This window comes from Coregonus clupeaformis, unplaced genomic scaffold (genome assembly GCF_020615455.1).
Source record: "Coregonus clupeaformis isolate EN_2021a unplaced genomic scaffold, ASM2061545v1 scaf0012, whole genome shotgun sequence".
NCBI classification, from domain to species: domain Eukaryota; kingdom Metazoa; phylum Chordata; class Actinopteri; order Salmoniformes; family Salmonidae; genus Coregonus; species Coregonus clupeaformis.
The window spans coordinates 1,288,836-1,316,208 of NW_025533467.1; the positions used below are offsets into that span (position 1 = coordinate 1,288,836).

The 27,373-nt window shown below is 41.8% G+C and overlaps 1 protein-coding gene and 1 pseudogene across 1 annotated transcript; one reads left to right on the forward strand and one right to left on the reverse strand.

The window, feature by feature from the left end:
* The first annotated feature begins 1,841 nt into the window (after positions 1–1,841).
* LOC121545447 lies at positions 1,842–4,788 on the forward strand (annotated as a pseudogene).
* Positions 4,789–6,976: 2,188 nt separating this feature from the next.
* LOC121545448 (glutaminase kidney isoform, mitochondrial-like) lies at positions 6,977–27,146 on the reverse strand. The gene is made up of 18 exons (XM_041855984.2): positions 26,765–27,146; positions 23,566–23,650; positions 21,823–21,944; positions 19,211–19,340; positions 18,944–19,023; positions 18,529–18,692; positions 17,602–17,660; positions 15,885–15,917; positions 15,728–15,786; positions 15,546–15,612; positions 15,369–15,419; positions 14,526–14,702; positions 13,937–14,068; positions 13,519–13,611; positions 8,398–8,459; positions 7,977–8,053; positions 7,696–7,759; positions 6,977–7,389 (listed from the first exon to the last, which is right to left on the reverse strand). The coding sequence occupies exons 1-18, from the start codon at positions 26,971–26,973 to the stop codon at positions 7,233–7,235; spliced, it is 1,821 nt and encodes a 606-aa protein (XP_041711918.1). The 5' UTR covers positions 26,974–27,146; the 3' UTR covers positions 6,977–7,232.
* Positions 27,147–27,373: the final 227 nt, after the last annotated feature.

Consider the following 27,373-nt stretch of genomic DNA (forward strand, 5'->3'; position numbering starts at 1 on the left):
GACAATGACCCCAAGCATACTTCCAAAGTTGTGGCAAAATGGCTTAAGGACAACAAAGTCAAGGTATTGGAGTGGCCATCACAAAGCCCTGACTTCAAACCTATAGAAAATGTGTGGGCAGAACTGAAAAAGCGTGTGCGAGCAAGGAGGCCTACAAACCTGACTCAGTTACACCAGCTCTGTCAGGAGGAATGGGCCAAAATTCACCCAACTTATTGTGGGAAGCTTGTGGAAGGCTACCCAAAACGTTTGACCCAAGTTAAACAATTTAAAGGCAATGCTACCAAATACTAATTGAGTGTATGTAAACTTCTGACCCACTGGGAATGTGATACAATAAATAAAAGCTGAAATAAATAATTCTCTCAACTATTATTCTCACATTTCACATTCTTAAAATAGAGTGGTGATCCTAACTGACCTAAGACAGGGAATCTTTACTAGGATTAAATGTCAGGAATTGTGAAAAACTGAGTTTAAATGTATTTGGCTAAGGTGTATGTAAACTTCCGACTTTAACTGTATGTAACTACTTTAACTTGTGCCGGGATAACCATAACTATTCCACTAGAAGGAGTGAAACTGACGTTGTTCCTTTTAGATTTACTGGGAAATAAACTTTATTGTACTCAGCTGCCATTGTTTGGAATAGTCTTCCAAAGAATTTGAAACGTATAACCTCCATAGGTAGTTTCAAGTTCTCACTGAAAAATTGCTAAATAGTAGCATGTCTCAAAAGTGAGTCGTAAGATTATAGTACGTGGCTGAGAAGGAAATGCCCGGGATAGCAAATAGTCTGCCTTTTGGTGCCTGTTGTGTATCATATTGTGATTGTCTTATATATATTAGGGATTGATTGTTTTATATATTAAGGGTATGTGAGACAAGGGAGATGTTTACTAGGAAATGGAACTGTAGTAAATATCTCACATTATGAAACAAACAACAACTTTGTCTGTCATTGTCTGTTGCCACTACAATTGCCGCCTAACCCCCTTCCCCCTCCAAAAGGACCACAATAAAAATAAGCTTTTAAGCTTTATTGTGTTATCCTTGATGATTTTCTTAAATTGTATGTGGAGGCGTCACCGGCTGGAGAGCCCTTATGTATGTATTTCTAAAATGGTCTAATAAATGCAATCAATCAATCTGAACGCCGACTGCGAGCCAGGCCTAACTGCCCAATATCAGTGCCCGACCTCACCAATGCTCTTGTGGCTGAATGGAAGCAAGTCCCCACAGCAATGTTCAAATATCTAGTGGAAAGCCTTCCCAGAAGAGTGGAGGCTGTAATAGCAGCAAAGGGGGGATCAACTCCATATTAATGCCCATGATTTTGGAATGAGATGTTCGACGAGCAGGTGTCCACATACTTTTGGTCATGTAGTGTATGCGCTTCAGTAAGGTAGGTTTCTTGGCATTCATAGCTATGGTTGTCAGATGTACTGTAGAAATAGATCGAAAGTCACAGAAAATAGAGGTTGTGGTGGCAGCGGCAGAGAAATACTTGGGATTATAAGGTTTTACTGCAGAACAGTTGCAGGGGGTGTTGAATGGTAGTGTTCTGTCCTCACAGACCGTTGGTCTGGAGTAGGATTGTATAGAGTAAATAGTGGAATGAGGTGGTGTTTTTTTGTTTTTTTAGAGAGGGCTAATAGTTGGCAGGGTAATTTTTCCTTTTCCCCAATTTTATAGTACCGTATCACAAATAATTTAATGTAAGTAGGCCGTGAATGGCCTCACACTCCATCCAGTACAATAGGTGGCGGTGTACGCACCTTAAATTGGATGCGAACTGCCAACACAACCCCAAAGAAGAAGAAGAAGAACCGTTTTCAATTTTAAACTACCTTCATTTTGTCAACCATCTTTGGCTCTGATGTGTAAGTGAAGATGGCGATGCTCTTTGGCATGGGACATTATTGTCGCCTGGCAGGACGAGTTGTGAGTGCACTGTCCCACAGACAAACGCATGTGACGCTTCTTCCAGCGACAACATGGTATAGCACCCAAACGACTGGCGATAGTGAGTAGAACCTTGCACTGTGACTGCAAGGGCCCGAGGGGACACTGAGCGACGCGCCCTTTGCCTTAGTTTTAACGCATAGCGAACTTGAGGTCCGAGCAGGGGAGATTGCATAATAACAATTCTGACCACCTGCTTGTTTTGCCTTGACATCCACACATGTGTAGGCCTATTTTTGCAAGTTTCCGTGCGTCAATTAACTTTAGTTTTGAAATCTGACATTTCATCAAGTTTACAGAATTTACAACAGAACATCGTTTTGAAAAGTTAGGTTACATTGTGGTTGGAAGGGCAAGTAAACTGCATTTCAGCTTTCTATAGTGTAGTTGAATACAGTAACTCAAATCGGTTTGATAGTAAATCACTGGTGGTTACCGGTAGGCCGCATTCCCGATCCTCAGACGGTGGTCAATTTCGAGATGTGTCATGCCGATCATAAATACCCGACGTCCTGCCAGCTACGGTGACATTGTGTTGATTAGCAATTGTAGTTCAAAGGTTTACAATGTGGATTTCAATTCATTACCGACAGGATGTCATCTGAACATCACACACCCAGTTTGGCCTTGTTATGTCGTATAACGCTTTGGGGGAGATAAATACGTTTTATGAACAATTTATTAGCCTATTATGCAAGATAAAGATAATATTTAAATAATGTTTTTAGATATCGCATGCCATGTATGTCTCCACTTTCACCAAGCATAAGCCTATGTATTTGCTCTCTAGAGCAGGGTTTCCCAAACTCGGTCCTGGGGCCTCCCCTGGGTGCACGTTTTGGTTTTTGCCCTAGCGCTAGCGCCCAGGACAGAGTTTGGGAAACCATGCTCTAGAGAACATTCTGTAGTTGTCAGTATCTATTAATAATTTCTGATCTTCTCTCTGTAGATCTGCAGTTTAAGTTGGATGACAGGACAGCCCACAGCAGTCTGGACCTTTTTAAGAAGGACACAGGTGTCATCTACCGCATCTTGGGCCTGGACCCCAGCCATGTCCAACAAAACTGTGAGCGCTTCCATGATTGGGCCGTTGTGTTCGGAGACGGGCAAATCACAGGTGGCTGCCACTAATGGGAGGAGATGGTGGAAAAGTCCTCAGAGTTCCGTTTGGGTGTGGCCTTGGTGGCGATGTCACGGGACGACTGCGTGGGCACCAACAGCTCCTCCTAGGTGTTCGGCTATGTCCAGCGCAAGTGGTTCGCCATGACAACCAACCAGAGAGTGCCAGTGCCACTGGTGGGGAAGCCTGACCGCGTGGGCATCCTGTTGGACTACGAGGCCGGCCTGATAAGCCTGGTGGACATCCCGAAGGCCAAGGTGATCCACAGCTTGAGGGCCATGTTCAGGGGGCCTCTCTGCCCAGCATTAGGCTTTTTACATTTACATTTTAATCATTTAGCAGACGCTCTTATCCAGAGCGACTTACAGTTAAGTGAGTGCATACATTTTCATACTGGCCCCCCATGGGAATCGAACCCACAACCCCGGTGTTGCAAACGCCATGCTCTACCAACTGAGCTACATCCCTGCCGGCCATTCCCTCCCCTCCCCTGGACGACGCTGGCTAATTGTGCGCCGCCCCATGGGTCTCCCGGTCGCGGCCGGCTACGACAGTCTGGATTCAAACCAGGATCTCTAGTGGCACAGATAGCACTGCGATGCAGTGCCTTACACCACTGCGCCACTCGGGAGGCTTGTGGGATGGAGAGCTGCTTACACACTCAGGTCTGGGGGAGCCTGAATGCTTGAAGTGAAGCATAAGTATCTCTCTACTGATGATGAAAATATGGTAGGGAGGAAGATAGTGGTGATGGCAAGGTGAGAGGGGGACAGGAATGGCGATGTGCATTCTGACAACTTGGTTTTTGTCAACTGAACACTTACAGCAGGCAGCACTTAAATGTCTTTCAATATTCTCCATCAGAATTTGGAGAACAGGGAGTTTGTCCAATGTGTCGTTTCACTGCCATACAGACTCAGGAAACTCATCACAATAAGCTGTGTTTTTGTTACCTCTTGTGTAATATTTTTTACATGTGAAATAATATGTAGCCGTCTTGTGTGTAATGAGATCATTAGGTACTGGGAATGTTACTACTATTGCTTAAAGTCCTGACATCCTCCATTATCTTGTCAAACTTCAATAAACCAAAACCATGCCTTTTTTAGACTTTTGATATGATAAATTGTATGCCGAAATAAAAACTGTTGCACATTTTCACTCATATTTATTTACAGCAGAGCATAACATACGTCAATCAAGCACACATTGACAGTTTAACCTGAGGAAGCAGTCTGTAGAACAGCAGCACTTAATCACAGTAAGAAAATCCTGGATGTATCTTTGGTTCTATAACATATCAAAACAGTCTGTTCTGCAGTGAATAGACATTCATCTAAATTTGTGGATTAATGTACATGTAACAGGAAACGCTGATGGGACACTATCATACATGAATATTAATTAGTCTCAATCACTCAAAAGATCCCATTTAGACATGTTTCTATAGTAACATAAAAGTTGTTTATCTTATCTTAGGCCAATTCATGTTAAGTATTCACACAAGGAAAAAAGACCAGAATGAAAATTGTCAAATATCCCATCCTCACGTCTTCAGACCTGCTTATGAAACTGTTCTACTTCCTAGTGAGGTAGATTAATATATAATTTCCCACTTAATATATTTATAGCCTGGTAATATGTAATGTTACAATGCTGTGTACGTTATGCAGTCATATGTACAGTGTAATGAAATCCCTTAACAAAATATCAATGCTTCATACATGATTAAAAACATTGTATAAATAAAGTACAAACAGTGGTCACATACAGTCGCCATATATACATAACGTGTGTCACAGTGGCATTTTAAGTGACGAGTAAGGACAAAGTGTGTGTGTGTACTTACATCAATAACTGCTAAGTTCACCTGAGGGGTATACTACAAAGCAAGATCAATGACTTAGCCAGCCAAAATATTCAGAAATAACTTTTAAAAAATAAATAAAGATAAGCATGAAATGTGCATGGTCTAATTGACTCAACAACCAAAATCATATCTAAGTTTAGGTTTCTTAATGAACCAGAAAATCTATAGTTATTTCTGGTTGTTAATCAAAGTTAGCTGGCTAATGCATTGATCCTGCTTTTTAGTATACCCCCCTGACTAGCAACTGATCACTTGTTGGTGTCATCTCAACTTTATACAGTGCTACCTTGATTCTGTCCACTCCTAAAGACTCCTAAAGCTTTTATGTGCAGCGACTGGGACAAAGAAAGTGCGCTTGTGACCTTTATACATAGTGACGTGTGACCATATCAAATATATTCACTCACTTAGCTACAACTCTTCATGACTCTTGGCACAAAATGGCTGCATTTCATTACGAAACGTTGTCGCCCATCTATAGCTGAAGTCGGAAGTTTACATATACCTTAGCCAAATACATTTAAACTCAGTTTTTCACAATTCCTGACATTTAATCCTAGTAAAAATTGCACTTTATTTTAAGAATGTGAAATGTGAGAATAATAGTAGAGAGAATGATTTATTTCAGCTTTTATTTATTGTATCACATTCCCAGTGGGTCAGAAGTTTACATACACTCAATTAGTATTTGGTAGCATTGCCTTTAAATTGTTTAACTTGGGTCAAACGTTTTGGGTAGCCTTCCACAAGCTTCCCACAATAAGTTGGGTGAATTTTGGCCCATTCCTCCTGACAGAATTGGTGTAACGGAGTCAGGTTTGTAGGCCTCCTTGCTCGTACACACTTTTTCAGTTCTGCCCACACATTTTCTATAGGATTGAGGTCAGGGCTTTGTGATGGCCACTCCAATACCTTGACTTTGTTGTCCTTTAGCCATTTTGCCACAACTTTGGAAGTATGCTTGGGGTCATTGTCCATTTGGAAGACCCATTTGCGCCCAAGCTTTAACTTCCTGAGTGATGTCTTGAGATGTTGCTTCAATATATCAACCTTATTTTCCTTCCTCATGATGCCATCTATTTTGTGAAGTGCAGCAGTCCCTCCTGCAGCAAAGCACCCCCACAGCATGATGCTGCCACCCCCGTGCTTCACGGTTGGGATGGTGTTCTTCGGCTTGCAAGCATCCTCCTTTTTCCTCCAAACATAGCGATGGTCATTATGGCCAAACATTTCTATTTTTGTTTCATCAGACCAGAGGACATTTCTCCAAAAAGTACGATCTTTGTCCCCATGTGCAGTTGCAAACCGTAGTCTGGCTTTTATATGGCGGTTTTGGAGCAGTGGCTTCTTCCTTGCTGAGCGGCCTTTCAGGTTATGTCGATATAGGACCTGTTTTACTGTGGATATAGATACTTTTGTACCTGTTTCCTCCAGCATCTTCACAAGGTCCTTTACTGTTGTTCTGGGATTGATTTGCACTTTTCGCACCAAAGTACGTTCATCTCTAGGAGACAGAAAGCGTCTCCTTCCTGAGCGGTATGACGGCTGCGTGGTCCCATGGTGTTTATACTTGCGTATTATTGTTTGTACAGATGAATGTGGTACCTTCAGGTGTTTGGAAATTGCTCCCAAGGATGAACCAGACTTGTGGAGGTCTACAATTTTTCTTCTGAGGTCTTGGCTGATTTCTTTTGATTATCCCATGATGTCAAGCAAAGAGGCACTGAGTTTGAAGGTAGGCCTTGAGATACATCCACAGGTACACCTCCAACTGACTCAAATGATGTCAATTAGCCTATCAGAAGCTTCTAAAACCATGACATAATTTTCTGGAATTTTCCAAGCTGTTTAAAGGCACAGTCAACTTAGTGTATGTAAACTTCTGACCCACTGGAATTGTGATACAGTGAATTATAAGTGAAATAATCTGTCTGTAAACAATTGTTGGAAAGATTACTTGTGTCATGCACAAAGTAGATGTCCTAACCGACTTGCCAAAACTATAGTTTGTTAACAAGAAATTTGTGGAGTGGTTGAAAAACGAGTTTTAATGACTCCAACCTAAGTGTATGTAAACTTCCGACTTCAACTGTACCTGAGAAGATGTTAGTTATAGCTTTCCGCCATATTGTTTTAACCAACCCAGTCTTATCAGATCTGTTATGGGGAGTGCTTGTGAACAAGGATATAGGGGAAGGGGGACAACTATCTGGAATGAAACTCTGCAAATGCCTCTTGTATTAAATACAATATGGTTAGACATCTCTCCTGTCTAGCTCAAACCACAACCTTCACTGTGTCTAATTTTCTCTGGTCTTCGGTTTCTGACTGGGACCCATTACTGCATGGATACATCCGCTGGTACTCCGTCAAGGCCGACACCACCCCGTCATGACCAAACTGCCTGGCATCATCCAGGGGTGTGTTTCCCCACCTGATAGAGAGAGCGATATAAGCGGTCAGGAAAAAGCTTTGAAATACCGCTGCAGAGGCAAATGTGATGCAAGGCAAAGGAAACAAGGGATAGTGTGCTAAGTAATGCTCCGACTGAGTCTCAGAACAAATCAGGTCATAATAGCCCTTGACTAGTCTGGTGTAGTTGGGTGATTTTAAAGACCTGGACACTTTTAAAACCACCAGTCTCCATTATGCATTCTTCAAGGACCTTTACAATGGAACATTTCTCAGAGATGTGTGAGTTATTGAAAGTGACAGGCAGATGATGAAGTGGTGTCCCTACCTATCCTTTATATGGGGGTTCACTTTACACGTCTCTGTTAGGAAGATCACCGCTTCCACATGACCTGAACAAACAGGAAGGAATAATTAAATCTCAATATACGGTAATGAGTTTGTGCAACCAACCATTGATGCATTCACATATCTATAGTTATCCCAGCGAAGCCATCCACTCCAATTAAACCAAAGCAGACACACTTGAATTACAACTGTGAACAATAAGGTGAAGTACATGTTATGTGGGAGAACAGTATTATCCTCCCCCAAAATATATAGGTTCACCTTCAGCTGACGCCACGTGGAGACCTGTACGAGAATCATAGTCTTTCTCCTCCATGTCAACAGCCGAGAGAGCAAACCTAAAGGGGAGGACAGGAGCGAGAGAATGAAGAAAAGAAAAGAAGAGAACAACAAATGGTTAATTGGAATGACAGATGGCGGAGACTTAGAGATAATTGATTTGAGACAAATTACTTTGTGAAAAGCTCTATAGTATTTATGAAGTTAACTGAAAATGATTTGATACCAGGGGTGGTCTGTTCCATGCTGCACATAAATGTATTATTGACGCCATATTCTTCTTGTCTATCTGGCGCCAGCGCTTGCTTATGAAAAGGCAAACTACAATTTCTTGCAAATCAGGACCAACTATAATGGGTTGGGTTTATTTAACTAGTCTACACTCCCAAGAACCTGTTTTTACCTCCTCAGGGCAGAGACATCACCACTGTAAGCTGCAAACATCAGGTTCACCACTGACTTGTTCTGATGGGGCAGAAGAAAACATCACAATAATAATATAATATGCCATTTAGCAGACGCTTTTATCCAAAGCGACTTACAGTCATGCATACATTTTATTTTTTGTGTATGGGTGGTCTCGGGGTTCGAACCCACTACCTTGGCGTTACAAGCGCCGTGCTCTACCAGCTGAGCTACAGAGGACCACAATGATGGGTTATCAACATAGAAGAAGGATATTGAAGCACAGAGATGTTTCAGATATTGTGACGGAAGCATAAACATTACACATGAATCTTCCCAAGAGGTACAGTACATTTGAGAAACATTTAGTTGGTATTCTTAGGGCCCGATTCCAATTTAGGAAATTATGCCTTTCTTATGCACTTCTCAGTAGTTGGTATTCAGACTTAGCTTATAAAGGTGTGTAATGGGCTTTGCAGGCGTGGATCCCTTGTGCGCTCTGAATAAAAGTAATTCAACCGCAGAAAACCCTCCCACTTGCTGGCCAACAGATTTTCTCGTGGAGTTTTCAATTAAATATGGTTTTCAGTACATTTATCTTAAGCCATCCCTTTAAATACGGTGTACCTTTAATTTGAATTTTGTCGACAGACTAGAAAACATCAAGAGAACAGGTGCAGAAAATAGGGATCAATGAAAGAATGCCATCTATGCATCTTCATCTCCGTTTCAGCACCAACTGGTAGATAAAAAAATACTCTGACTTTGTAGATTATTTAGGCACCTTTTAGGTTTAGGAAAGTATGTTTGAAACATTTTTTTTAAAAGTTTGGAGAGCCTTTATGCACAAAATATATTGTTGAATAAACAGTGGTTTGATTCAACCTGAAAGTTGTCACATTCAAGTTCAATCCATGAAATATTGTAAGGTGGAAAAAAGTTTACAATAGGGGTTGAACAAGTCCTATAAATAAATCTACTCTAATTCTCACTAAGCATGGAACTGTATGACAACGGTCCAGTCGTCATGAACCGTGCGCCAGGCTCCTGGTTTAACCTGCTACTTGTGGTCTGAGTTCCATAATGATTCAAATAGGCTACATGTCCCAACTTATTGCCCAATATTAGCCTAATATGATCTACTAATGCTAGCGAGCCTAAGGAACAACTTACATAGACGTGACAGAGGAAAGAAAGGTCAACGGAATGGAATGATGCTAAATGTAAGCTACAAATTAGAGAAAACTAACACTAAAGTGACAGTTATAAATGTATGTGGCTCCCGAGAGTGGCTAATAATTAACATGATACAAATTGTAAAATAAAACAGAGAAAAGCCTGGGCATAGGCTATAATTAAAACATTCTAAAGCGCATACATCAACTCGGCAGGTTTAGCCCTACAGAAGCCTATAGTTTGGGTGTCCAAATTTCATCCACAGAAATTATGAGGGCACGCAAATAAAATTCAGAATAATGTCACAGCTATTTATATCCTATTTCACTGTGGAAAAAGGGGCTTGTTGATATCATTTTCAGTTTGCTTCCATATGGACGGTTTCACATTCCTCTCCAGGGATCATAAGGAAAAATCACCTATAACTATTGCTATGTGTATTTACAATCCCCTTCTTCAAACTGATTACTCATTTACCTAGGGTCCGGTCGAAATTTAAGCAATTGTTACCTGGAAGAAAATGGGGGGAGGGTCATGCTTTTTCAATTTCAGTCAGGGGGAGGGTTTAGTATTTTTTTATTTAGTCCAAGGGACTGTCATGTAATTTGTAATCGATTAAATGTCAGTATTTGGGAATTTCCTTATTGAATCTGACTATGTGTAACTTTGGTGTATAACCCTGCTTTCTCTCTCTTTCTCATTTTCATCACTGAGCCCGGCTGGGTGGGCATTTCGCTTTTACCTTTCCATTGGCTGTTCGATCAGTCCCTCTATTTGCTTGGCGTATCCAGAACGTGGGCATGTAGAGTATCTGGTGAATCAAATAGCGCTTGTCGTGATGACGTAGGGAGCTAGCGCGCAACAAGAACAGAGGTAGGAATGCCACAATTCAAAACAACTGGGAATTCTGAAATCTCCGACTTTAGTGTGTTCAAGACAACTGTGAAAAAAAACGAATTCTGACTGGGAAAATAGTTTTGAACGGTCATCCAACTTGGAATTCAAAGTCGGAAACTCTGGCATCTTTCTAGAGCTCCAACTTTCCGACCTGAAGATCACTGACGTCATGATTTGACCTCATTAATTTTTTTTCCCACAGTTATCTTGAAAGCACCATAAAAATGTGTTTTATCACAACAACAAGCATGGTGTCGCACAAGTATGCAAGGACCACAGCTCGTGAAAAAAGTTATCTTCACAATAATTAAGGGTTTCTTTGCAGTTGGTCTGCTGAAGAGAGTCTAGAAAAGTTCAATGTAATTTTGGAGTCGAAAAGAGATGGTCCCTCAATGCAGAAAAAAGTGAATGGATTAAATCGGGTGTTGGAGGAATTGCTACCGAATAGGGAGGACAACAGTCCATGTGGATGGCTGGACTATCTCTATGCCTACGAGTTGCCTACGAGTTGTCTTTTTTCAAGTGATATGTTTATCTTAGGCTACCTGTAATGTCATATAAATCAGATTTAAAAACATTGGGTAGGCCTATAGGCTATTCACTGCAGTATTATTCCTAATAATTCCTCTTTAGCTCTTGGAGTCCCAGGAAAAGCTAGACTAGCCCTACAATAGCTTGTTTTATTCATTCTGTTGAAAAATGTTTCTTAAACTGAACGAAACGGGGAGGGACCACCATATGAGTAGCCTGCTAATGTACCTTTCTGGACCTTGTAAACCGTCGAGAATAGACCCATAACTGATCCAAATGGTTGCAAAATTAGGCCTAGGCTGCATGGTATTCCCTCTATATAGCTCAATTTTGGTGTATTTTATTTTACTATTTTAGTAACACAAGTGCAAGCATTTCATGGTAAAACCAGTTGTATTTAGAGCATGTGACAAATACAATTTGATTTGATTTTATGCAGTTATTTCGGCATGAAGCATTCAAAACAGCAGTTTGAGCGGTCTTTCTCTTCACTGTAATCAGAGGGATAATATCAATACTATGCATGCCAGTCTCTCTTGGCTAAAAGTAAAGGAGAGACTGACTGCATCACTTTTTGTTTTTAGAAGAAGCATTAATTGTTTGCATAGTCAACATACACACAGCACTGACACACAGACTTACCCCACCAGCTGCTATGTGTGACATTTTGCATTTATGTAATTCTGTCAGTAAGCTGTTCTTGTCTATTAATGTTCTGTATTATGTCATGTTTTGTGTGGACCCAAGGAAGAGCAGCTGCTGCAATTGCCACAGCTAATGGGGATCCTAATAAAATAAAAATAATTACAAACATTCAAATTAGCCTACATCCCTGTAGTTTACAGCCCTAGCCAATAATTGTGTACTCATTTGATAACAATAATACTTTCCTCATTGCACTGTTGTTGTTGTAGCCTAGGTAGAATAATGTTATTGTCTAAAAACGTAGGCCTAATCAACAGTGGAGCTTTGTGTGCCCGACTGCTGCAGAGCGCAGCCAGGAGGAACGCACAGATCTGCCATTTCATCATCTGTTGAACTTTTTTTTCTTGCACTTTGACAGGTAAATATTTATAGGCCTAATATTTAGTTAATGAGTGGCCTAATATCTAGCTAATATTTAGCTTCTTCGGCTACACAACTCTAGCCTCTCTTTTCCAGCTATAGGCAAGGACGCAAGCCTCTCCACTATTCCTCATCTCGTGAAATCCCACGAAAAGCTATAGGCTACAAATACTAAAAGGCTTTTCGTGGAGAGAAGCAGGCTTGCTCTTGCTAATTGCTGAATGTAAAATAGGCCTAGGCCAAAATAACTGTCGGGGAAAGTTGCAGAGAGAGAGAGTGCATCACTGGCCAGTGATGATAACGTTGTTGCACTGATGTAGCCTATTAAATGGTTGCACAGGACAGACAGTGATGAGCACAGTGAAAAATAAGATCCAAATGAATTGACATCCATTAGAAAAATGGAAATCACTTGCAAACCACTTGAGCAACGAGGCAAGCAATTGCATGATTTAAAAGATGCGCAGGCTGAACAGAGTTTGTTGTTTAATTTCTACATTTAGTTTAAATACAAGTTTCTATATAATTTTTTTCATTAGGCTACGTGTAGCCTACATTGAAGTATTATTTGCAGTTGTCACTTTGACAATGAAGACACCCTGAAACACTGAATGCTCTGTGTTACCACCTTACGCCTACAGCGTGCAGTAGGATGATTTGATCAGTTGACTGACAGGTGTAGGCTACTGTAGAATGATAAACGTTCCTCTAGTGTGGATGCTCGCCAACGTTTTATAGTTATGTATAATTTATCGCTATAGTTATCGTCCTTGGTGTGGACGGCCCTTAACGCTTAAATTGGTAAATGCCTCCCTCTAGCAGATAACATGACTATGGTATGAATACAGTATTGGTTCTCAACCAGGGGTTGGTTTAATAGAAATCAAGACTGCAACATTGATAGTCAATTAAAAAGGGATTTAATATACCCTGCTGTTTTGTTTTAATTATCATTTTGGAGGGGGAGGGTTACATATATATTTTTGAAATGCTCGGGGAGGGCCAAGTAAAAATATATTTTCCTCAGGGGGAGGTATAACGTTCACTCCCCTAGCTCTTATCAATAGCTCTTATCCACTTATAAATTACAGTGTGCATGGAGAATGCTGTTATTTCTATCAGAAAAAAGAAAGATGCTTTTTCCACTTGGAACCAGCAGGTTCGTTCGACCTTATTCATGGTTTCCTCTCGCGTAAAGGTGGTAGAATTACGAGGGAATTAAGTCAAGGTCAGAATACGGCTTATCTGTGTAGACACACCTCTGCCACACCTTCATTTCTTAGATCTCCACCCCGAACGAATAGCGGTTGACTAGCATGCTATTCTCATGCTTAAGTTCAAGTTCAGAATACGCAGAGAGAGAAAAAAGCATAAAAAGGGAATAATGTTCCATTTACACACTCTTAACTCGGGCCGGAATCGGGACATTAGTGCATACTCTATCCCTTACCCTATCATCAAGTGAGAGTCTGCGAGGGTCCAGCTTTCTTGCAAAGTGTCTCAGGTTGTCGTAGTTGTGGAAGTTAAAGAGAGAAACCAGCTCCTGCTCAATCAGCAGATAGAATGGGAAAATGACAGATTTTTCTACTATTCAATGTTCTATTCTTTTTTAATCTACCAATTTTACAATGTCTAATACAGCAAAAAATATATAAACTCAGGTATGACATTGAAATGACTTTTGATATGTCAAAAAACAAGGTCATCACTGAGAATAAATATCTACTGCTGGGTATGGTAAAAACTAAAATTGTACATTTACATTTTAGTCATTTAGCAGATGCTCTTATCCAGAGCGAATAAAAGTTAGTGAGTGCATACATTTTCATACTTATCATAGGGGATTGAAATTCTTCTTGTCTGCATACCTGACAGAAGTGAATGCCTCGGACACTATTTCCGACACGGTCTAACGGAGGAGACCAACACATTATTCCCATGACATTAGGGACCACCAGCAGCACTGCACCCGACACGCCAGACTTGGCAGGCAAACCCACCTGGAAAAAAAGATGGGACAAACAGCAAGAATGAAGTTTAGTATGACACTTATCACCGGGTGCATCTGAAATAGTCTAAAATAGATACCTCTCCCTGTCTCCTCTCTTTTAACTGCACTGATCTGACAACACAGGATAGGTGAGAGCAATATGGCACCTCTAAGATAAAGGGGAACGTTCTAACTGACCACATACAGTATGATAAGCAAAGATGTTGGATAAATGAAAATGTCCCACTCAGGCAGTTTACCATTGAAAAAAATGGTCAGTTCCGGTTTGCTTAACAGGGTGGCTATCCCATAGGCACCAATGCATTAGCAGCTGGGTCTGGTCTGCTTAGTTCATTGACTGTATATGAACCAGAAGAAATGAGATGGGGATGTCTCACTTCCTCTTTCGTCTCTGTGATAAAGGCACCTCAGGTCATTGACCTCTTGTCTGTTTCTCAGTGACTCACATGGAAGGCGAACTGGCCAGAGAAGTCGTACATTCCGCAGGAGTGCATGAGGCTTAGGGTGTTCCGCACGGCCTCTGCACTCAGCACCCGCTCGCCTGTGATTGGACAGATGCCCCCGTTGGCCAGTGTGGCGGCCATGACACTGCCTGACTCACAGGTCACCTCGATGGAACACAGCTGAGAGGAAAACAGAGAACAGTTGAGACCTCTGGTTTATTGTACAGGCAGGGTTGAGGAGTAACTGATTGTAATCAGGTACATGTAATATGATTACAAAATAAACTGTAAATGTAATCTTACTTAACCAGCAAAAATATTGTAATCAGATTACAGATACTTTTGAAAAACTAGATGATTACTTATTGGATTATTTTAAATTCAGAAAGGATGTTTGTGAAAAAATACATTATGACACCTTTCTGTTTTCTCAATGACATTCAATTCAGCATTGAAAAAAGGCACAAGTTTAAGTTTGTTCCACCTGAGTGAGTCTGACCACAAGTCAGAGACCACTATGATGACACACCAAATGCATTTGATGGATCCTTTTTGTCTTCTTCTAATGCCTCTTAAGAGGAAAGTAATCCAAAAGTAACTGAAAGTAATCAGATTATGTTACTGATTTACTGAGTTTGGGAAATCCATAAGTTATGTTACTGATTCCAATTTTGGACAGGTAACTAGTAACTGCAATGGAATACATTTAGAAAGTAAGCTACCCAACCCTGTGTACAGGGTAGTACTTTACTCACATACAGAGTGTTTCCACCAGGGACACACACTAGGAAAAAGCTAAAGACCGTCTTGGCTACATCAGCAAATCTCTTTAAACATGAGTCTCACCTGGAAGTAGAAGTCGAGGGCTGCAATCATATCTGCATTCTCAGGAAAGCACTACCAGGCAAAATGAGAGAGAGGCCACCGTTTCAGGACACAATCAGCAGGTAGCATAACTCATAGTTTTAGAGTTTAGGAATTGGTATAACTATTGGGAAGACTCTGTGAAGCTCAAACACTCACTTTTTTCTCCTTCAGATAGTAACCAATAGCAAAATTCCTATCCCCGGTCTCCTTCTCTGATTGAAAACTGTGAAGGCAAAACATTAAAAGCTGTTTATCACACCACAAATTACAGTTACTGTATGGTCTGAAATATTAGATAATTTCATTTTTCATACTATAACGTTCAATTTGACACTCACGTGGCGTTGCTGAAGCCCACATACTCTGTGCCAGCAATCTTCTTTAAGTATTCCATTACCTATGATAAAAGATGTATGTCAGTTTTTCCATTACATTTTTACTAATAAGAAGCAATTGTAGACATGACAGAAGTCTGAAACCTTAAAGGATACTCACATAATCAAATCTCTCTGCCTTATTCGAGTTAGGCTGTAAAAATAAAGAAGAAGAAGGAAATCACTTTCGTACAGTGTTCTTGTGCTGTAGTAATTCTTTATTGACACTATGCAGAGAGCTGTTCTGTCCCTAGGTGCCAGTGTTTGTGTTTTTTTTGCACCAAGGGCACAGTGTGCTGGTGAGTTAGACAGATTCTGGGTGGGTGTGTGGGGTAGGATTAGTCGCTGTGTCCGTCTGTCCGTCCGTCCGCGTGATGTGATGAGTATGACATGGGCTAGCAGCTCGAGGGCAGATTATTGCCCTGCTTAAGTTTCAGGGTCCAGTGAAAGATCACTAGCAAGTCGTTAAGTCACCATAATGGGCAGAGACTGGTACTTCACCATCCTACTCTTGTTGAGTGATCCTCAAGGAATAGGTTTCTTCAGATGTGGTGCAACCCTGGGTTTATTGGTCAGTGACACTCTGATGAAGTGCTTCTGAGTGATGACACGTCTTTCATTTTATTTTTTGGTAGTTACAGTCTTGTCCCATCGCTGCAACTCCAGTACGGACTCGGGAGAGGCAAAGGTCAAGAGCCATGCGTCCTCCGAAACACGACCCCGCCAAGCCGCACTGCTTCTTGACACACTGCTCGCTTAACCCGGAAGCCAGCCGCACCAATGTGTCGGAGGAAACGCTGTACAGCTGGCGACCGAAGTCAGCGTGCATGCGCCCGGCCGCCACAAGAAGTCACTAGAGCGTGATGGGACAAGGACGCGGCCCGCTGCGCCACTCAGGAGGCTGATGACACGTCTTTCCACTCATAACTTCAGAGAGTTCTGCTCTCTCTGAAAGATGAAGTGAACTTTGCGCATTATTTATAAATGAATTGCATAAACTCCAAATAAAACGTGCTAGAAGTGCTACACTGACTTGGAAGAGTACAAGTCCTCCCCTCAACTTGCCTAGTGCAGTATGTGCTATACACTATTAGCCAATGAAATGACTCAGCCATCTCTATCTGTTCTCTCTCCCTGTACTTAAAGTTGTCAAAGACATAAATCATAATACTTATAATTGTCAGACATAAACACATACCCACACAATCACACATACAGTTTGTAAGTCGCTCTGGATAAGAGCGTCTGCTAAATGACGTAAATGTAAATGTAAATGTACAGTGTCTCACCAACAGACAAACACACCTTCTCTTCCCAGCCGTCTCATTGGCCCGGCTAACACACACACCCATCCTGTCAGTCCCACCCTCCCCCACTAATGTATGTGACCTGCATGGCCTAAGAGGCAGCTGGAGAAGACAGGCAGCTAGGCAGGGAGAGGAAAACATAGCAGAATAAAGGGCCATGTCTATATAGAGGCCTGCCCTCTTTCCCCACTGCTGTAGCTGTTAGAATGAGGGTAATGCTGACTGATAGGGATGGTTGGTGAGTCAGCTGGTGATAGCTTACTGACCTCTGTCCACACTGTATTGGGCCATAGGGTGAATTGGTCAATGATTGAGGGTGGTCTGACTGTGACACTTGGCTGTACTAGTTACAACAGATTTCCTGATTTCCTGTATATTTGATGTTGGAGTGGATTTGGTGTACAGCAGTTTGTAATGTACTCCTGATATTGTTTCAGTTAGCTAGCAAAGATTTGATCTGTACTCTAATTCCAAAACCTCATGAAAGGTTATAGGAGATTATAACGTCAGTGCACCCAGGAATCCCCTTACCTTGAGCAGAGAACTGATGACGATAGCCCCCGCATTCACCATAGGGTTGTGTGGTTTATCTGTCCAAAGAGAGAGAGGACAATGCTATCACTGTCGTGCATTCCACCACCACCATATAACCTAAAGATATGGCCGCTAAAAAAAAATCCACTAATATAGTGAACACATGTATGTGCGTGCCAGAGGTGAACATGTGTAATGACACCTAGCCAGCCTTAGCCAGCTTAGAGGGAACCTGCAGATAAGATGTCTTGACTTGTTAATGATCAGATGTCCTGTTCTTGCTTGTTCCTGCTCTATCGACTATCTCACCAGTCAAGACCTACAGCATGTTGTAATCATTGATCAATGTTTCTCAATCACCTCCCACTGGGCAAAAACTGGTTGAATCAATGTCGTACCCACGCCATTGCAAATCAATGTGATGATGCTGAATCAACGTGGGAAAATTATTGGATTTGCAAAAAGTCATCAATGTTTGGGAATTTAGTCATTTTTTTACCCAACTTTTAACCTAAATCCAATCTCATGGGGAAGTTTTTTGTTGATTTCATGTTGAATTCATGTTAGTTGACAACAACCAAATTTCAATCAAAACTAGACGTTGACCTGACATCTGTGCCCAGTGGGCTGTAGTTGCAGAGAGGTTGGTTCTCTTCTCTTTACACAGTTGTTTACTGAAATGTGTAATTGTTTGCTTCCACAGTGTAATGAACTATTTATTACCCTGCGATCGAGTTAGCTTAGATCAGGAGATAGGTCAGAGTTATAATTTGAGAGTTCAATGTAAGACAGTTTTTTCCTCAGTACTCCTCAGATGCATTCAAGTGTGGGGCATCTACACAGAAGTGGACACAGAGACATTTAGTAGGTATGTGAGCCTAGCCATAGGCAGACAGGGACAGGGTTATGGTTCATCTCTCTCACCCTCCTCATTCAGTGACAGCTGGTTGAACTTGAGTCCGCTAGGCTCTTTGCCCACGTAACGGTGCACATGCTCAGTGCCGATCTCGTGCACAGCGATTGCGTACTCCAGTGGCTTCACACATGATTGAAGACAGAATGGAACCTTGGTGTCACCTGCAGAATGTCTGATTCACACCAGCAGGGGAGAGATCATGGGACAGTGAGAGGAGGGCTGAGGTGACAACAGATACAGTGGAGGATTCTGTATAAACAAGGTGGGCAGAGACTGATAGGGCAAGATGAGGGGATGACATGTGGACTGCCTGTTCAATGCTCTTCATTTCAGTAACATGGGTTATGTGTCATGATGGAGGGCAGTGGTGATATACTGTAAAAAGATACTATGCACATAGATCAGATGATGCTGTAATCTTACCTTTGTCCATCCACGGTGCATAGAGACACTCCCCACAGATCAGGGCTGAATTTAGCCAGTTGAGGAATGTAATCTGCTACCTAAGCAAAGACACACACAAAATAATGGAATGGAGGAGTGTCATGTATGTCAAAGTCAGGTACTGTATGTATAGTACATGTGTGCATGTATGCACGAATGTAGTGTGTGTATGCTTTCATTCAGTACGTGTGTGAGTGAGATTATTTATGCCAATGTGCATAGTGTAGGCATCCTAACAGAACTCACATGTCCCCCCTCCTGCCTCTGGGTACTGTAGTACAGCTGGTCGATGTTGGACGCAAACACTTCAAAGTCTGGGATGATGAACTTCCTCCTGAACGCCTGGGTCAGCAGCAGGATGTTAGCACCCACACACCTGAAACACAACACACATTCATAAATATCACACATCAAAACTTTGTTTATCACATAGGTAATGGCTAAGTGTGACTCAGCTGGTGGAGTGTGGCGCTTGCAACACTAGAGTTGTTGGTTTGATTCCTGCTTGGGCCAACCGCAGGAAGATGTTTTGCGTTGGTGGTGCTGGGGAGTATTTTTGTCCACTCATACAGGAGTAATAAAGTCCTAGTTCACACAGGAGTAATATACATTTGTGAAGAATTGTATTTAAAATATATATATATACATTATATTATTTTATATTTTTTTCAATTTATGATGGGTGCTGCTGCACCCTCAGCACCCCTACTTCCCGAGGCTATGCCTAGCGATAACCTCTGCTGAGGCTGTTATGGTTTTCAGGGGAAATGGAAAGAGAGCCTGTGATGTGACTTCCACTTTTGGACGTTAACAAGGCGACTCTCCATTTAAACTCCTCCTCCACATTTACTGGGTTGGTTGAACAGTGCAGAAGAGAACCTCCCCCCACAGTTTGTTTTCTTCTTGTCAAGACCAGTATGTAGGGGATCTAGTTTCAGGCGTTTCTTTTACTCCTGCTACGTTTGATTAGCCTAGCGGTTAGAGTGTTGAGCCAGTAACCGAAAGGTCGCTAGTTCGTAATCCCTGAGCCGACAAGGTGAAAATCTGTTGAAGTGCTCTTGACCAAGTCACTTAACTCTAATTGCTCCAGGGTTGCCATTAATGGCAGACCTGGCCGTGACCCTACTCTCCCAGGGAGTGTAGGGATATGTAAAAAACATGGTTTTCCAATTCACATTTGTAGTAATATACACTTGTACAAATATAAGCACCCACCAAATTATTATTAATAACCATACAAAAAATGTCAGTCACTTTAGATTATTTACAGTATATAGTATTACTACTTTATTAATACACACAGTGACCTTTAGCACTGATACACGGCTGCTGACTCCTATGCGGCGTCTAGGAGTCAGCCATGTATCAGGGCTAAGTGGAACAGACACACTACTGATCCTATGATGAAATCCTAATGACATCAACAATATAAAATTGGACCCCAACTGGGACCAAATTAAATGCTGAGAATAGACAGCCTATCATATTGTAGATACACACCTGTCTTTACCATTATAAATAAACAAAGTGCTAACTTTAGTAAGCACTGATGTGATCTCACAGAATGGCATTCACAGTCTCTCATAGCTGGGTTGAGCTGAAAGATCCGTCCCCCGTCGCTTGTTAATACACAACTTGTTTAGAGTTTGGGACACTGGGGAGGCAAATATAGTGATTGCATAATTTACACATTCACCAGAAATGGGAGTTTTTTATTTCTAGTGGCCTTTTTCTAGTGACCACCTCAGAGTGTTCCTCAATGGGAAGAAAATATCTAATCACAACACAATATTGTTCTTCTCTTCTCTATGACTTTATTTGTGTCTTTGGCTCTAGTTTATAAATAATACCAAGTACAACACCAAGTCTCAATCTAAGATGAGCAAAGGGATGGTAGATATGCAGTGTTCAATCACAGGAACATAGTTATTCAATGGAAGAAGAAGTCCACCAGACAGGACTCAGTGACCCACTACTGTAGCAGGCCAGAGTCTGAATCATCACTGCATTCATTAAGTTAGCTTTGCCACTTAGGAAGTAATACTGTTTGGACAGCAATCTAGATTCCCTCGGAGCTTGTTGATAAGCTGAGCTCCTAATACAACTGGCACCGTCTGCAGTTCACTCACTATGCTGGACTTTCATTAGCTCCCGTCCAGACCTAAGCCCTGCACAGATGTCATACTCTGTTCGCCAACAATTCCAGAGCTCTCTCTCTCTGCATCTCTCAGTGTGTGTGTGTGTGTGTGTGTGTGTGTGTGTGTGTGTGTGTGTGTGTGTGTGTGTGTGTGTGTGTGTGCGTGTGTGTGTGTGCATGAGTAAGGTTCAGAGGCAGCTGTTGGCCATAAAACTACAGACGCTGTCACTCTGTCTTTGCCTCACATTAACCCCAACACAAACACTACAATACAACCACAATCAAACATCCTTGACTCTTAACCTTTCATAACAAATCTCTACCTGTCCACTGTAGAGGCATGCAGAGCAGACATAAATACACACAGAGATAGTGGGGGAAAAGTATTGGAAGTTTCTAGTAAACACTGGGGGCAATAGCAAAGATAGTTCCTTCGCACATTGAAATACCATATAAATGTCACTTTCATAAAATTGCTATGTAAAAATGGGATAAAGTGTGTGTGATGTTTTGCCAATCCGCCTGAAGAATGAGAATATGGTATGTGTGATCGAGAAAGACATAATACATTATGCTAACTTTATGAATTAAAGAATCATAGTGTTTACTATAGTAAATAATCTCTTCATACCATCCTACTAGAGGATGTATATGGTAAGATAAAAGAGCCAAATAAGGCTATATCCATCCCATCCAAAATAGAAAATAGAGCATAACTCACTTCCTGAAAAGTTTCTGGTCCATCATGACTGTTCCGGCAGATTCCCGCATTGACTGGCGCAGCTGATGCATACAGTCCCTCAGCCTGGGATCAGATGTCCACAAACCTGTGCTCCTCAACGCCTGGAGGAAGGAGAGACGAACATTTAGAGAACGAGAGTGAGATAGATTTTTAGCCAAACTCCTGTGTCACTGTTCCCTGTCATGCCAAACACATACAGCATAGCATAACAATAAATAACAGATCTCCCTCCTCCAAACTGAGATCAATCCAAGGTCAAAGCAGATGGCATCTGTGTAGTAGTAGTTCTTTAAAGGTGTGAATGATGTAAGAATACCAAGCTTTGCATCATTCTGAAATACAAGATTAAACAGGGCATACATACTATACTCTGAATGCTCTGGTTGAGGTACAACTTTGTGTCGTTCAACTGCTTGAGAATGCAGTGTCCAGATACAGTAGTTATTTTTCATATCATATACTCCCTTACCTCTGTGACTAACCACTAGAAATTCCTGCGCATCTACCCAACCCCAGTCTATCCTTAGTGGTGGAGAGATTGGCAGACCTGGGGTTTGAACCCCTGCTTCCAGGGGCAAGGTGTAGTCCAGAATTGTCAGTGTTGCCCACCACGGGACCAAACTCCATCACCCCATCCCTGTGTTACAGCCATCTAAAAGCTATGACCAGTGTTTCTGTGATACAATGTTAAAATGCTATGTTGATGAAGACACAAAGGTCATAAGACAATGTCCACTGTAGTTCCTCGGACAAAGCGAAAGCCACGTGAACCCAGGGGAGTAAATGGTCACAGGTCTGAGCCAATGGCCTGTCAAATATCACGCTGTGCCCCAACACCACCCAGTCTTTTAATAGACCCCTGTACCCTATACTGTTAAGTATTAATTTGAGTATGCATATGAGAGGCACCAAGCAAGGGTCTGAAGGTGTGAATTATGGTGTAAAAGCACTGGGAGTGGTCGTGGACACTGGACACAGAGTTTCTTCACACATCGTAAAATGACTGTGGGTCAGTGTGCGTGCAACTATGGATGAATGTGCTTCTATGACATTCTCACCAACTGAGCTACGACTTCTGTGATGTTCTTCTCGACTCATGTGACCAACATTCCAGAGGTCCTTAGGCTATTGTTGCTTGGAAATGGCTGGTGGTCATTGATGAGGTAAACAAAGTTGTTAACACCTAGCTTGAACTCTGTTTCATTTGTGAGGTGATGTCAGAGCAGTTCAACCACCGCCTTTTTAATCAGCTTATACTGAGTTATCATTGTTTAAGACGTCAATCATTTTGGGGTTTAAGAGGATTCACTTCTAGCCTCGACGACGAGGCTACACCTGTCTATTAGTCATAAAGTTATACAAGGCGTTTCCTCAACACTTTTAAAACCTGAGCCTGAACTGGGCAGGTGACATGGTGTGATGAATTCCTGCCTGGCTCGTCTTACACTCTCTGGGGTTTGATCGGTATGCATTTAGCTCAAGTGAAAACAACAAGGCCAAAGGTCTCTTTAGGAACTAGAATGTGTTGTGGTACAGGCAGTACTGTGTCAACTTTAAAAGGACGTCACGGAAAGTCAAGGGAACTGTCAATACAATCAGAAAAAAGGGCATTCCAGATTTTTAAAAAGGTTAAATAACCAGAAAAAAACTCTGTACTGTATATAGGTTAGGTGTTGTATGGTGTCGCACAGTGAGAGAGGACGTGATTAGATGGAGACTCACAGAGACGAACTGAGAGACAGAGATCATCTCTTTGCCCTCTGTGATGGTGTAGAAGAGAAGGTCCATCCCAGAGATCAAGCTGTTCCTGTGAAGACCAGACAGCACAGTGCATGCACCATGTCACAATACTAGTGTAGGTCTTACAGGGACATTCTTAAAGATCACCACTGCATACACGTTTTACACTGTGTTTTGATTATTGACTAATCTGTAGAACTTTTCTCAAGACATACTGTACATGTGCAAAAGAGCACTTAATCATTGACAACTGTGTATGAACAAATGTTCTATGTTTTTCTTTTCACCCCAGCACCAAAAGGAGAGTGTAGTAGAGTGTGTAGTATAGTGTAGGCCTAGTGTAGTGTAGTGTAGTGTAGGCCTAGTGTAGTGTAGTGTAGTGTAGTGTAGGCCTAGTGTAGTGTAGGCCTAGTGTAGTGTAGTGTAGTGTAGTGTAGTGTAGGCCTAGTGTAGTGTAGTGTAGTGTAGTATAGTGTAGTGTAGTGTAGGCCTAGTGTAGTGTAGTGTAGTGTAGTGTAGTGTAGTGTAGGCCTAGTGTAGTGTAGTATAGTGTAGTGTAGTGTAGTGTAGGCCTAGTGTAGTGTAGTGTAGGCCTAGTGTAGTGTAGTATAGTGTAGTGTAGTGTAGTGTAGGCCTAGTGTAGTGTAGTGTAGTGTAGTGTAGTGTAGGCCTAGTGTAGTGTAGTGTAGGCCTAGTGTAGTGTAGTATAGTGTAGTGTAGTGTAGGCCTAGTGTAGTGTAGTGTAGTGTAGTGTAGTGTAGTGTAGGCCTAGTGTAGTGTAGTATAGTGTAGTGTAGTGTAGTGTAGGCCTAGTGTAGTGTAGTGTAGTGTAGTGTAGGCCTAGTGTAGTGTAGTGTAGGCCTAGTGTAGTGTAGTATAGTGTAGGCCTAGTGTAGTGTAGTGTAGGCCTAGTGTAGTGTAGTGTAGTGTAGTGTAGTGTAGGCCTAGTGTAGTGTAGGCCTAGTGTAGTGTAGTGTAAGTGTAGTGTAGTGTAGTGTAGGACTAGTGTAGTGTAGTGTAGGCCTAGTGTAGTGTAGTGTAGTGTAGTGTGGTGTAGTGTAGTGTAGTGTAGTGTAGGCCTAGTGTAGTGTAGTGTAGTGTAGTGTAGTGTAGGCCTAGGCCTAGTGTAGTGTAGTGTAGTGTAGGCCTAGTAATAAATAATAATAATAATATGCCATTTAGCAGACGCTTTTATCCAAAGCGACTTACAGTCATGCGTGCATACATTTTTGTGTATGGGTGGTCCCGGGGATCGAACCCACTACCTTGGCGTTACAAGCGCCGTGCTCTACCAGTTGAGCTACAGAGGACCTATACACTAGGCCTACACTACACTACACTACACTACACTACACTACACTACACTACACTACACTACACTACGCCTACACTACACTACACTACACTACACTACACTACACTACACTACACCTAGTGTAGTGTAGTGTAGTGTAGTGTAGTGTAGTGTAGTGTAGTGTGGTGTAGTGTAGTGTAGTGTAAGTGTAGTGTAGTGTAGTGTAGTGTAGGCCTAGTGTAGTGTAGTGTAGTGTAGTGTAGGCCTAGTGTAGTGTAGTGTGGTGTAGTGTAGTGTAGTGTAGTGTAGTGTAGTGTAGTGTAGTGTAGTGTAGGCCTAGTGTAGTGTAGTGTAGTGTAGGCCTAGTGTAGTGTAGTGTAGTGTAGGCCTAGTGTAGTGTAGTGTAGTGTAGGCCTAGTGTAGTGTAGTGTAGTGTAGGCCTAGTGTAGTGTGGTGTAGTGTAGTGTAGTGTAGTGTAGTGTAAGTGTAGTGTAGTGTAGTGTAGGCCTAGTGTAGTGTAGTGTAGGCCTAGTGTAGTGTAGTGTAGTGTAGGCCTAGTGTAGTGTAGTGTAGTGTAGTGTAGTGTAGTGTAGTGTAGTGTAGGCCTAGTGTAGTGTAGGCCTAGTGTAGTGTAGTTTACACTCTTAGAAAAAAGGGTTCGGAAATGTATTTTTTTCGGCTGTCCCCATTGGAGAACCCTTTCTGGTTCCAGGTAGAATCCTTTTTGGTTCCAGGTAGAACTATTTTGGGTTCCATGTAGAACCCTCTAGGGTTCTACCTGGAACCAAAAGGGTTTTACCTGGAACCAAAAAGGGTTTCTTAAAGGGTTCTCCTATGGGGACCGCCAAAGAACCCTTTTAGGTTCTAGATAGCACCTTTCCTTTCTAAGAGTGTAGTGTAGTGTAGCCTATAGTAGTGTAGCCTATAGTAGTGTAGCGTAGGCCTAGTGTAGTGTAGTGTGCTGTAGTGTAGTGTAGTGTATAGTAGTGTAGTTCATGTTAATATCTGCTTTCAAACCAATTCCACTGACTACTCAGCTCGAAGTTCTTAAATGTAGTCTATGATGAAATTAGTTTTCGACTGGGCCTATTTGTTACCCTTGTTTGCATTGAGTAGCCTATAATTGGGAATTAAATGTCCACTTCGTCTCCAAAACAAACTATCTGAAGATAAAAGTCTAATTTCATGTTCTGTAGACAGCCTAACTTGAATACAAAATCAGTAACTCATTATTAGGATGTCAACAATATAATTTAACTCTGAGACAACTTGTTACAACTTTCTAACTACAGGTAACTGCCAAAATAAAGGAAACACCAACATAAAGTGTCTTAATAGGGCGTTGGGCCACCACGAGCCAGAACAGCTTCAATGCATCTTGCCATATATTCTATAAGTGTCTGGAACTCTATCGGAGGGATGCGACACCATTTTTCCACAAGAAATTCCATAATTCTGTGTTTTGTTGATGGTGGTGGAAAACGCTGTCTCAGGTGCCGCTCCAGAATCTCCCATAAGTGTTCAATTGGGTTGAGATCTGGTGATTGAGATGGCTATGGCATATGGTTTACATCGTTTGCATGCTCCTCAAACCATTTAGTGACCACTGTGCCCTGTGGATGGGGGCATTGTAATTATATGTGGGCATAGCCATGGTAGGCAAAATAATGGCCACAATAATGGCCAGCCCAGCCTTTTATACATGACCCTAAGCACGATGGGATGTTAATTGCTTCATTAACTCAGGAACCACATCTTTGTGGAAGCACCTGCTTTCAATACGTTGTATCCCTCATTTACTCAAGTGTTTCCTTTATTTTGGCAGTTACCTGTATATACTGTACATATTCCCTTATTGGTAGATAATGTGACTGAGTAAGTATTTACCTGCACTCAGCTTGGTCCAAATCATTGACAGCTTGATGATGTTGCTTACTGTTGTGGTGCAGTGCTGCACTCGTGCAGAACAGCTGAAAGGGTTGCTGGCTCCTGGATAAAACATTGCTGTCACTCCCAACTAGTGCGGAGTTGACAGCATGTTTAAGCAGTTGTAAAACTCCCGCATTAGTAGTACGCAGACGTTTAAGACAATGCATTATTAAAGGGTGGATCGCAACCAAAATAAATATATCGCTGGGTTAAGTTAACAAAGTTAGAATATAATAAAAACTGTAGAGACATCAGATCTGTATCCAGTGCTTCGTTCCTCGGAGGCTTTATATCAGTTGTTATGCATGCGAGCGCAACTAAGGACATGATACTGTCGCGTGGGGGGTGGAGTTGTGACTGGCAGAAGTTGGTCGACAGATGAAATGGGCCAGTGCCCAATGACAGCTGAATCCAGACCGGGAAGAGCGTGAGACATGTACGATCCATGGACCAGGTATGATTTCAATGACGTATTGAGTGGTGAGGGGCACATTACAAATCTACTTTTAGGCTACTTTTCTTCTGAGCAGTATCTATGGAAAACATTGCCAAAACCTTTAAAAGCCT